At 35.5% G+C, this 13,416-nt stretch overlaps 1 protein-coding gene across 3 annotated transcripts in view; it reads left to right on the plus strand.

Moving 5' to 3' along the window:
- Positions 1-13,416, plus strand: part of LOC127950997 (protein EFR3 homolog A) — a 38,263-nt gene that overhangs the window by 14,544 nt on the left and 10,303 nt on the right. For all 3 annotated transcript variants that reach the window (XM_052548547.1, XM_052548544.1, XM_052548548.1), the window contains exons 7-13: positions 1,480-1,629; positions 3,512-3,616; positions 10,398-10,476; positions 10,624-10,759; positions 12,415-12,582; positions 12,674-12,788; positions 13,355-13,406. In XM_052548547.1, the coding sequence (XP_052404507.1) occupies positions 1,480-1,629; positions 3,512-3,616; positions 10,398-10,476; positions 10,624-10,759; positions 12,415-12,582; positions 12,674-12,788; positions 13,355-13,406 (805 nt within the window). The remainder of the gene's footprint in view (positions 1-1,479; positions 1,630-3,511; positions 3,617-10,397; positions 10,477-10,623; positions 10,760-12,414; positions 12,583-12,673; positions 12,789-13,354; positions 13,407-13,416) is intronic.

Raw genomic sequence — 13,416 nt, forward strand, 5'->3', positions numbered from 1 at the left:
TATTAAGGTAAAGATTTCCAAAGTTTTCACTGACCAATGAAAATGTATTTTGTAAATATGAACAAATGTAGTTTTTGACGGTGGCAACACATTCCAAAAAAGTTGGGACAGAGGCAAAATAAAAGTGAAAATGTTATTGAATATCGACGTTAAACTGTTTTGAAAAGATCACAGTAAGCAGGTGAATTGGTAATGGGTCAAGGCATCATGTTTGAGTATAAAAGGAGCATCTCAGTCTTTGCAAGCAAAGCTGGATCATGGCTCATCACTTTTGGGCAAATTTCATGAGAGAAGTATAAAAAAAATATCCAAAATCACATTTCGCAATGCAAAATTGCTAAGAATTTAGGTCTTTCACCAACTACCTACACATAATATTGTGTAAAGAATCAGGGAATCCCGAGAAAATCACACTACATGTAGGGCAAAACAGGAAACCTCAATTTCAACTTTCAATTTACTTGACTTTTGATCCCGCAGACGACATTACATAAGAAACCGTCATGCGGCAGTGTGAAATATAGCCACATGGGCTCAGGGGTACTTCAGAAAATATTCTCTATAATTTACCACAGTCTGCTGCTGCATCAAGAAATGCAACTTGAATATCTGTTACTGTAGGAAGAAAAATATATATTAATTTTAGGTTCTCTGGGCCAGAGCTCATCTAAGATTGTCAAAAAGACTTAGATGAGTCCACATTTCAACTTGTTTCCGGGAAAAAAGGATTTCAATTTCTCAGTCCCAAAGACCAAAGGGACCATCCAGACTTTTATTAGCAACAGAAGCAAATCATATGTCTGTCATGGTATGGGGGTACAGTTGCGCAAAAAGCATGGGTGACTGGTTTATGTGCGAAGGTACTATTGACAGGGAGGCATAAATTGGGATTGTAGAGACCTATACTGCCATCAAGATTATGTGTTTCATGTAAAATCCATGGTTATTAGATCAAGACGATGCCAGCTCTCATTTTGCATGTGCTACAATGGTAAATCAGCATATTAGAATTATTTCTGAAAGATCATGTGACAATGAAGACTGGAGGAATGATGCTGTGAATTTGTAAAAAAATAACAGTCTATAAATGTTTATGCATTTTTGCAGTATTTATTTATAAATATTCTCCCCCTAAAATGCATTTATTTATTTATTCAGTTAAATTTGTTTTAATTTAATAAACAAATTAACTATTTAAGGAAAGAAAACAAGTACATATTTAACTTTTTTTTTTTTTGTTCTTCACTTGCCCAAATCTAGATGTGAAGAAGATTGTGAAGTCATTATTGAGACAAGGTCTATAGCATCATTTGTTTCCAGCTGCCAACTGTGTTAGGAATGCAGTCAGATTCCTATAGTTAAAATATGACTTATTTAAATACATTCTAGACCACTAGAAGTATTTAAGTACTGACACCAATTATGTGTGCATTATTTAGCGTTCGTTTATTAAGTGTGTTTAACATATAATTGCTGTAGGATCCGTGTAGCAGGCATTAAGGGTCTCCAGGGTGTCGTCAGAAAGACCGTGAATGATGAACTGCAGGCAATCATCTGGGAACCTCAACACATGGATAAACTCATCCCCTCCATGCTTTTCAACATGCAAGATAATGAGGACTCTGAGAGGTACAGTACACACACACACTTGAGAAGGCAAAATCATTAAAATGTTGATGCTCAAGGTGATATTTGCTGTTCAGCGTCGTCTTGATGTTTATTTATTTATTTTTCTGTGCCATGCACTGAATAAAACCACCGTAACACCACCAAACACACAGAGAGACAGGGAGGAAGATCTTCTTGATAAAAGAGCTTTGGAGGTCCACATGTAGAGGGCAATCAAGGATATCTGATTCCTTTAAGGTTGTGTGTGTTTGTGTGAGAATAAAACGTGAGTGTTTCTCAGATAAGGGCCCCTTGTGCGCACAGAATACTTAAGTTTAATTGCCTGTTTGTGTTTTTGAATACGGAACATCAATCATACCCTTCTGCCCTATAATCAGGAACTGAAATCCGATCAGGTGCATTGATCAGTGGTTAACAAACCCGGGCAAGCGTTTGATTGATGTGTGTAAGCTGGTCGGGAATGACATTTAACCTGCTAATGTAACAGCAGATGCTTTCTCATCTGAAAGCTCTATCTGAATATATTAAAATGATATTTTTAAATGTTTCATTCAATTAATTATTTACTGTAATTACTTTCTAGATGCATAACTGTAAGTATATACTCTAGTTATAAAGAGTATGCTCCGAAGTTGCATTTCATCTGCTAAACTATTTATATTATTTTGTAGTATACCTTTCACAATATGTGTGCATAGAATTAACAGACTTCCTACATTACCTAAAATATACAATATATAACTAGTGCATACTGCTCTGAGTGCTGTCCTACAATGCATTGCATTGAAGTTGTGAAATTGTCTCTAATACTGTATGACTATTAACCATGATTTGACAACAAAAACTTTAAATTGACTTATGTATATTTGACATAAAATTAGGTTAAAATGCAAGTTGGTGGATTCTGTTTGGCTGTCAGTATTTTATCATATAAGCTAGAAAACAAATCTGGAAAAAAAGGTATTCCAATTATATTGTTCTTGTGTGTCACCATTGTTAAAGCTGTGGTGTTAAAAAATATCACTTGTGATTGCGATTTATAAAAAAAAAAATCTTAAGATTTTCACTGTTCTAGTCTGTATCACTGCACTAAAATAATAATGATACCTATTACTATTGTAGAATTTCAAAATGAGCTGCTCTGAAATAGTGAAAACACTGGATCATGAGCTGCCTGCATATAAAAAACACAAGTGCTGCGCTTCACTCTGGAACATGCAGCCCATACATTTATTTATTTATAATTAAATTGCACCCTTTGTGATTTGATAATCTCACAAAGCCATATCATGATTTAGTTTTTTGGGGGGGTTAATTGTGCAGCCCTGAATCATTATAGTTGTTAGTTGTTATCCTTGTTGTGAAAGGCCATGTAGTAAAATGATGTTACCGCATTCAGTTTATAAGCTGCTGCATACTACTTTACAAACTCTTTATTGAAAAAATGCAGGGGATATACAGTATATACTGTGAAGCAAGCAGTATACAAGCAGTCCTTTACAAAACATTGCCACTGTTTGGGGTTGTTGTGGCTCTGATTAGATTGAATACGTTGCTATTATTAGCTCCAGAAAACATGTGCACACCACTGATGAGTGTGCGTGTGCATAGTTGTATGCTTATTTCAGCTTTTCAAGGTCGTCAGATTCTGTTAATTGCTTTCCATGGGCTGTCGGTGAGCCGAAGGGACAAATAGTGTGTGTGTGAGAGAGAGAGAGAGAGAGAGAGAGAACGAGAGGTGGCTGGGTTTCTTTCCAAAAGGTCTTAATGCATCATTTAATACACTTGTGTGTTTGACATCAGAATGCAGAATGTGAAACCACACACTGTAAACGACAGTTTAGTATATTGCATTACTTATGTGTTTGTTTCTCTCTCTCAGGGCTGGAGAGGAAAATCCAGCTTCACTGGCGGAGAGTTGCTTTCGGGAGTTGCTGGGTCGTGCTGCTTACGGCAACATGAACAACGCCGTCCACCCTGTACTGGTGTAAGTACCATTGGCATGCTTAGACACCATTACCCAGTGCTGTTGTTTGAACTGTCACTTTGGCAACGGCAGTGGTTCACTCTCTATCCGCTTGTTAAGTTGTGGTGTAAGGAATGTTGTTCCCATGTCTAAGCCTCTACTTGTTTCATTTGAGAATACTTTACAGACGTTCATGAGCTCATGTTACACATTTAAGCATTTAAAAACTCTCATACACAAATATTTTAACGATTTATAAAGGATGAATCAGCCTCTGGCCATCTGAGATTTTGTGATCACGGGTACCATGATCCTTAATCTTTCAAACGCACACTTCTTGACCGAGAGCTATTGTGACATTACTATTGCAGTTGAAACTTTTATTTTTATAACTTCCAGTTTTTGTTGCTATGGGAACCCCAGTATCATGGGATTCACTTTTGATAGGCTTTGATTTAGTTATTTGCCTGAAAATTAATTTAGGCTAAGGTGTAGAATCATTGACCCGTAGCATTAATGATTACTTGGCACTTTTATACAATTTTTAATTGTAATCTAGCCATCATTAAAAGGTTTATATTTCAACAAATAATTGGTGTAGAACATAATTATATAATTACAAAGTTAATATAAAAACTGCATATATGCGCAGGGTAAATGGTTTTTAGAAATCCTTTTTTTTTTTTTTTGATAAATGGACACTTTTTAATTTTGTTTTGGAGTTTCAGTAGAAATTAATATTGTTGCATCACTAGTGAGTTTAGTTTTATCATTTTATTTGTGCTTTGGAAGAATATTTATGAGCTTGTCATTTCCTCCGGTAAGCTGTCACACACTTCACACCAAAGCTTTTACATGCCCTAACTGTTTATTGTAATTATGGCAGATTAATATCAATTCCATATTCAATGCTTTTTTTTTTTTTAATAATGCTTTGATGCAATAATTGACCCTTAAACATGAACTTTTATCCTTCAAATCATACTGCATGTGCTGTGCTGAATACCTGCATGGTAAAGGCAGGTACAGATATCTGCTAAATATTGGTAATGTACCATTACAAGTCTGTGATATTTCATAGAACCCTGTAACACACACACAAACGCGCAGGCTACAATATGTGTGGCTGTTTCAGATTTTCAAGGATGTCAGTTTCTATTAATCGCATTTCAGGGTTGACTGTGAGTGGAGATTGCAAGAGAAAATTGAAAGCAGACAATACAAAGGTTTTTTTTTTTCACCGTAGTTCAGGTGTTGTATGATCTTGATGAGCTCTAGTCTCAAATATGCACACATACTCAAATGCGAAGGGTGCCAGAGCTCTTTGAGACGCGCAGATGTTTTCAGACAAGCACACAGCGCGGTGTTAGCCTGCGAGCTCAGGTGTCCAGACACTGCTGCTGCTGCTGTCAGCCGCTCGTCTGCTTCCTCTCACGCTGTGGGCATGATGGGATTCATTCATTCCAGTCTCAACACAAACATTATGCAGAAAATGCAAGCAGCACCCAGATGGCTCTGTTTTGTGTTCAAGGAATTGTTGTGATCTGAATCCAGCTGTTCTGCGTTTTGATTTGTGTTAAAGGGGTTACAGATGCAAATATGTGTTTGCTGTCTGCACACTGACTCTGCAGCCTAGCGACTTTCCAGTCTACTTGGTCATATTCCCATTCATGTTTTTCCCCGATTTCACATCTTCAGAAATCAAGCTATTTCATAATTTCAGCTTCAAAAATACCATTATTTGTTTTATTCAATAATAGATTTTTTTGCAAAAACATATAATAAATTAAAGGATTTAGGTGGAATTTGTACTTATATCATATTACTGCATAATAATTACACATTATAAAACGCATAGTTCTGGATCTTGGTTCTGATTGGTTTAGCCATGTTCGAAGCTGTTGTTAACATAGATATGTATAGATTCTCTATTCGACCACTCCGGATACGTTGCGGTGTCCGCCATTTTGGAACGGTTAACTTGACGTCATTCACCATAATAATCAATGAATATTCAAATATATACAAGTGTATAACTTGTTGTTGTAGACACACACAGTCAACGCACTTAAAGGTTCGCAGCATCGCAAACTGTTCCAAAAATGGCAGGTGGCTGATGTATATATATACAATACCACAATTGATTCTGAGGAACTACATTATTTGGGGAAAGAATAATGTTTTTATTAATATTATTACACTTTATTTGGTCTGTTTTATTTTGTGAAACCTTACTACACATTTGGAATAACCGTTTTATAAAAGCAATAAGCCCCATAAAGCCATAGTTTACAGTGAATTTATAACAGCTAAGGGGATTTTTAATTACACCCCTTAGCTGTTATAAATTCACTGTAACCCACAGCTTCTTGGGGCTCATTACTTTATTTTAACATTTTAAGCTGTTTATAACCAAACATTCGATACTGAATTTAGCAGTGTTCCAAATTAAATGGACTACATGGACCGATGATATTAGATTAAAAACGCTCCCATAATTTGTGAAAGTTGAGTTGCGTTGGTGAAAATTATTCATGTCAATGCGAATGGATTAAGCAAAGGTTCATTTTTGCAAATTAAAATTAATTACATGCATGATAAAATGTAAAAAGAATTGTATCAACTTGTTTTCATTAAATTGGACCAGCTGCAATATATATCAATTATGTAAGTAGACAGTGCACAATGAATGGAATATTGATTATTCTTATGCGGCTGCAATTAGTTTAGCAGTATTAAATATTAAAGTACAACTACATGTTTTAAATGTATAGATCTCTTTATCTAAAGAACCTGCAGGTGAATTTTCGGCTAAACTTGTGACTGCACTCATAACTCAGTACTGATTTTATATCATGCTTAATGGGGTCATATGATGTTGCCTAAAAGTTAAATTTGTTAAATACACACTAAATGCAAATTCTGTTTTGTAGGTCTGTCTGTCAGTGAGTTTAACGGCGGCTGAAGGTGAAACTTTAGATTCAGATTTGAAGACGAGTGGCTTTGATTTTGGCCCGTTTGTGAATGAGCAGTTCTTGGCTTGACTGCTCTTGACCTGGTCTCCATCTGCAACGTATTACTATTACAATTCAGACACATGCAGCTGTGTGTGTGTGTGTGTGTGTGTGTGTGTGTGCGCGCGGAGACTCACAGGGCTCATTAATGAGACTGTTTTGGCTCATCTCAGTCATTGGCCAATTAGCGCTGAGTAAGACGTCTGTAAAAAGAGAATATCAAAGCACCAAAGGGCTCTCAAGTACGTCTCTTTCTCTATCACACCGCCTCACCTTCTCCATCACATCTCTCCGTCTCTCATGTCCCGCTCTTTCCTGATTAAACCGTGCGCTGTGTGCTCTGTATTTCTTAAACTTGTGTGAGATTTTAAGGGAACGTTAAGCTCCAGGGCAGATATCTGTACCTCTGATAACACACAAAGCTGGTGTTCGGGGAGACAGACAGACAGAGAGAGCTTTTTTTTTTTGGATGGAGGGGATTTCAGGCGTCCTAAAAATAGCTTGCATCGGATGGGGGGTGAGATCAGATTGACGTTACCATGGCGACAGCAGGAAGGGAGACGATGGTGGCATAGAGGTTTTAGAGTTAGATCAGACTGCGGAAAAGAGGAGAGATAAAGGTGTGGTAACAGAATTTGTGATGTGGTGAAGGAATGCTCAAGTTTTCCGCATCACAGCTGCTGTTTAGTGGAAGCACCATATCTGACATAACAGACAGCGCTGCCAGAATTGACTCCAAAGACCTGTATAAAAAATCACAGACTGTGAATTTGGTCGCCTGGCTGTGCATGAGGCTTTAAAGACTCAAACTAGCTTACCGATGGAATTTGATTTCCGAACCTGTATAGCCTTTTTATTCTGGAAAACATAAAAAGACATTTTAAAGAAGGCTGGTGTCAAACTGTATTAGTATTCATTGGTTTTCAATGTATAGATGAAGAAAAATTCAGGCATTTCTCAAAATATCTTTTTTTGGGTGGACAGGATAAATATAGTCATACAGTTTGAAAGAAAATGCTGGTAGATAATGACCAAAATTAATTTTTTGGGTGAACGATCTCTTTAATAATGAGCTGTTTTGTGTGTGTGTGTGTTTGTTTTCATAACTCCCATTTTTAAGTATTAAACTAATACAGTCGATATTCAGAACCACTAACCGATGTAATTTTCCCAAATCGTTTATTACACTTTTTTTTTTTTATCCTGTTCATACTTTCACTAGGGTTGCCTGGTCTGCGAAACAGAACAAAATCCCAATTGCTATTCAAAACTAGACTTAAACTAGCCTAATAATGTTTTCCCTCCCTCCTGAGCGGAGTAAAAAAAAAAAAAATGCTTTTTACATATTTTTAATGTGGAAATACCCTTCTTACATTAAAACAGAATTTTAGTTTTTTTTTCTTAAGACATTTTCATTTTAAGAAATGATTCAATGATTAAGTTTGTTTCCTTGGATTCAAAAAAAATATCCCACATTTAATAGCTGAGCATATTTACAGTAGAAACCTTGTCGGTAAACTATGAGGGCAAATAAATATATAAGATTTAGATTTGATGTGTATTTATAGGATTTTTTCTTTACTTCATAGAAACTGTTGAATTACACTTTAGTATGATGAAAAAACTGTGACTTCACTAGTCTGTGAAACTAAATTGAGGGGTGATTGTTCAATCGAAATTCAGTAGAGGAAATTATTTTTCCTTTGTTTTAAATATATTTTTTTTATATTTTAATGGATCTTTGTAAATTTAATTTAAAAAACTTGAAAAGAATGAAGAATCTCTGATTGATTGAATCTGATGATTTTCATAAATTGCATAAAAACATCCAAACACAGATCCTACACAGATTTTCATTTAAAAGGGCTAAAAGCTTGTTTGTGAAAATTGTATAGGGCAAAGGTTACTTCATTACTTGCTTACATCAAATTGGTCAGAAACTTTTTTTTTGTTTGTTTAGCAAAGGGTAAATTCTGCAGATTTAAAGATAGCAATTTTCACATTTAATAACATGTTTCATATCTGCAATGAAATCTGACATTAACTGACCCAAACATGTTTTTTTTTCATGCTCAAATGGCATTAAAAGCATATATTCCACAGGGTTTCGTACAAGGTGCTTAAAGTGCTTGATTTATTTGAAGAACTTGAATTTGACTTTTTGAAAATTAAGTCCTGGAAAACCCTTGAAAACAGACATATTTTTGAGAAGGTACTTGAATTTATAAAGGGCAATATATATGAAATCAATGTTATCTTTTTTTTTTTCCGTCTGAGATTTTTTACGCAAAATTAATGATGCAGCGCATCTGATATAAATACAGAGCTGTTTCGCCGGGGCTTTTAGCAGTGCACAAGATATCTGTCTAATCATTTATTATCTCGCTGATTTATCAGTAGACATTTATTGATTATTCAGCTTTTGCAATTAGTTAAAAGATTGAGTTATACATATTCTAACAAATAAAGTTAATCACTTCAGCTTTTGAAGGTCATATTTTGTAATTACAGTTTTACAATTAATTTATACAAACATATTTGCCACACAAAATGAGATGGCAGAAAAGCTTCTTAACTCTTATTCACCCTTTTAATTATTTAATTACTAAAATATATTCATATATTCAAGTCATAAGACGTTTACATTTTTGGATAAAACAATTTATTTTTTGGATACATTTATATTTATAACATAATTTCTCTTAAAATACCTTATAGGGTCATGATAATCAAAACAGTCTTGAGCTAGATAAAGCTTTGATCTCCGCAAACCAAACTTCAACTGTAATGAAATGTTTTATATTTCCCCACTAATAAAAAGATTTTATCATTTGCTAGCTCCACACTGAAGAGCTGCTTTATAACAGAAAATAACTGACGGTTTTTCAGGTTTAATAATACTATAAAGCTGCTTGATTTAAGGCTATTGCATAAAGTACTAAATAAATAATAATAATCTCTGTAATGAGATGTGTTTTAAACCGCTGCCTTTTTTCACAGCAGTTTTTGATGTGTTTATTTTGTTATTGAGAGGAAAGCGCATGGTATACATTTACATATTCATCCAAACGCCGCTCCGCAGCCTCAGGTTTGGCTGCCTTTGCTCTGAAGCTCTGCGTCGTCTTCTCTTGAATTGCATCAGGAGAGCTGAATCTTGTGCTACAGTGCCAAACTGGTCCAACCACGCTATTGCAGGCTCTGACATTAGGTCATATAACATAAAATGACTACTCGACAACAAAAATGTTTGTCGATAATGTCGACTAATCGTTTCAGCCCTAATTATCACACATCCTTGTGTTGATAAGGGGTGATATAGATCATTTCCCAAGTGTTTGATACAGCATTCATTCTTCAGGTCAATCATCTATTCATAGAAAAAAAAAGCGATAACTTTGGCATGATATCCTTTCAAATGTTAAAGATGCCAACATCATTGCATGCTTTTGTGCTGCACTTTATTTGTACCATTTTGTTTCATTAGTTTATTAGAATTTGAAAGATAACAAAATTGTTTGTTTAAACAAGAAAAAAAAGTCCTGGAATTTCATTTAGCAGTTTCTTTACAAACCCTGATTCCAGGTCTCTAGCGCACATCCCTAGATGCTGATTGCTATTTGTTGATTGGCTCCTTTCCTTAGAAGGCTTTACATATTCCTTCATATTACACTTTGCACTCTCTCCCATCCATAAAAATACAAGTGAACTATCCTGGTGGATATGGATAATCATATAATCAGAAACATGTCTTATAAGAGGTCATTATACACACCCTTATTTTCCTGCAGGCATTTAGACAACCATCGTCTGTGGGACCCAAATGATTTTGCTGTTTCCTGTTTCAGGATAATCATGTACTCAATACAGGTAAAGCAACCAGATTCTCTCTTCATCTCTTTGTGTTAATCCTGTGTGGCCATTGCAGCATTTAATGATAATGAAGAGTAAATTGACTTCTACAGCATGTGTAATGAACTGTGTGTGTGTGTGTGTGTGTGTGTGTGTGTGTTTCAGGCCCAGCATTCTCACCATGTGATCCAGCAAGTGTTGTCTCACCTCGACACTCACAGTAAGAACACCCCACGTGTGAGGGCAGGTATCGTTCAGGTGCTGCTGGAGACGGTTGCCATAGCAGCCAAGGGCTCCATCGGTAAGACAGTACTGACCATCATCAGCATCATGGTTCCTGCATGGTTTGTGTTAAGGACATAGATGATAGCTCAAATTGTATGGCTTTTTGAGGAGAGATGTATATTTCTGAGCTATAGGACTTAAAACAGCTAAACAAGTCCAGTAGACTCAAACAAACCGAGGGCTTGTGTATCATGGAGATTTTCATGTTTTGGATGTGACTAGCAAGTATTCATCTTAGCAATGTTGAGTTTATTTATTTGTTTTTGGTTAACATCTACGTTACATTTACTCTACCAAAAATTTTTGGGGTTGGTAAGATGTTTTAATGTTTATTTGATCAAAAATACTGGAAAAACTGTAATATTGTGAAATATTACAATTTAAAATAACTATTTTATATGTGTATTTTCAAAGTGATTTATTCTTGTGATGGCAAAGATTTTTTGTCTTTTAATGTCACACAGTCTTTCAGAAATCATTTTAATATGATGATTTTGGGCTTAACAAACATTTCTTGTAATTAACAATGTTTGAAACCGTTGTTCTTGTTCATATTTCTGTGGAACCTGTGACTCCTTTTTTCAGGATTCTTCAATAAGTAGGAATTTCAGACGAACAACGTCTTTTTTTGTAACATTATAAATGTATTTACTGTAACTTTTAATCAGTTTAATGCTCCCTTGAATAGAAGTAATTGAACTTTACCCCTAACTTTCAAACGGTAGTGTTAAAATGTAAAAGTTTACATGTTGCTCTTTTTTTTCTTATCCTGAAATCATTGTTCATTTCAATCTTTTTTTTTATGTCATTCTATTTCGTCTTTTGCTTGTGTGTCAGTCACTACAACTACAAACAGATGCCGAAAACAACAAACTACATTTCCTCTTGTCATTCATCATCTCTTCTGATGTTCATTCCTCATTGTCTTTTATTCCTTCCTGAAATCTGATTTCTGTCACAGGTCATATTGCTCATAATCAAAACAATGCTTACACGTTTCTCAGTCCGATCTCTTCTCCACCCAATCTGTGGTTGGGTATGTTAACTAACACGACTCTCACCCAGTCAAAACCTTCAAGCGGTCAATAAATTGGCATCTGTATGATGAACTAGTGAACTCTTTAGAGTCCCGTTATGTGTAATGATTAATTGACAATGTTTATTTGACAAATGACTGAAGGTTTTGTGGGTTTGTTGTGTAGAGAAACTACAGCGCCCCCTAGCAGTGCTCTATAGTTTCTGCGTCTAGTTTGATATTTCTTCTAATATGGTTATTAAAGGAATAGTTTCATTGTTCAGTGTTTCGTACCTGGCAGAAGAAGACATTTTGGTAACCAAACAGTTACTGGTAGCTGTTGACATTCATAGTATTTTTTTTTCTTCTCCATACTATGGAAGTCAATGGCTACCAGTAACTTTGGTTACCAAAATATATTTTTCCTGTATTGAGCAGAATAGAAAAAAAGATACAGGTTTGGAAGAACACAAGGGTGAGAAAATGACAGAATTTTCATTTTTTTGGGTGAACTATCCCTTTAATATCATATAGTGCTTATTCAATAGGTCCTGGCAGAATCTGTGGTGTTTTAAGCATCTTCTGTGCTGATTTTGAAGGAAAATCTGCACAATTCTGCATAATTACTTTTGTGCTGTGTGTCTGTTTATTCTCAGGTCCCACAGTCCTGGAGGTGTTTAACACCCTGCTGAAGCATCTGCGTATGAGTGTGGATTTTGAGCTGGGCGACGGTTCCCGCAGGAACTCTGCGAGCAGCCTTTCCTCCACCCGCACTAAAGAGAGCGAGGAGCGGATTGTCCAGAACGCCATCATCCAAACCATCGGTGACAGCTTGACGTGCTCACTAAAATCTGACCTTTTGTGAAGTCCAAATACCGAACCAATTCAATAAAATGGATTTGTGTGTGTGTCTAGGTTTCTTTGGAGGAAATCTTCCCGATTATCAGAGAGCTGAAGTGATGATGTTCATTATGGGAAAAGTTCCTGTTTACGGCACGCCGTGTCACACGCTGGATACCGTCAAGATCGGGTAGGACAGTGTGTGTGTTTCTGCATTTGTCATGGTGGTTGTAGTGTTTAGTGAAAGTTTCTTGAATCCTTGATTATGGCACTGATTGCACACGTTACACTGACACAAGCGTATTTGCAACATGCAAATGACTTGTAATCAGGGATGTCAAAAGTGCATCTTCAGTGAGTGTAAACAGACAAATCAGACAACTCAATATTGCGGTTATAGATAAATAAAAAAAATTCAAGCACTGTTTATTTCATTTGTGTCTTTGTTGTTTTTATTTGCTATGTATTGTACAGCATTATTATTTACTTATCTTTTATAACTGGGGGAAAAAACATAAATTAAATGTTGATATAATTAAGAAATGTTAGTTTTTATCTACTTTAATCATTTCTAATAATAAACGTGATTTGTCAAATAATAATAATAAACATTTGTCAGATTTCATTGTCATTGCTGTCGCTACCAACTGCTGAAATACCTTCTATACATTTACTCTTTTGTGTGTGTATAGTATGCAGATAGGAATCCAGCAATTGTTTGCATAAAAATTAAATCATCTCCTTTTTCTTTCTCAGGCATCAGGGCACTAAGAGAATACAGGCAATGCTGTTAAATTCTCTCATTATGGTAAACCTAA

This window comes from Carassius gibelio, chromosome B2 (assembly GCF_023724105.1).
Source record: "Carassius gibelio isolate Cgi1373 ecotype wild population from Czech Republic chromosome B2, carGib1.2-hapl.c, whole genome shotgun sequence".
Lineage (NCBI taxonomy): Eukaryota > Metazoa > Chordata > Actinopteri > Cypriniformes > Cyprinidae > Carassius > Carassius gibelio.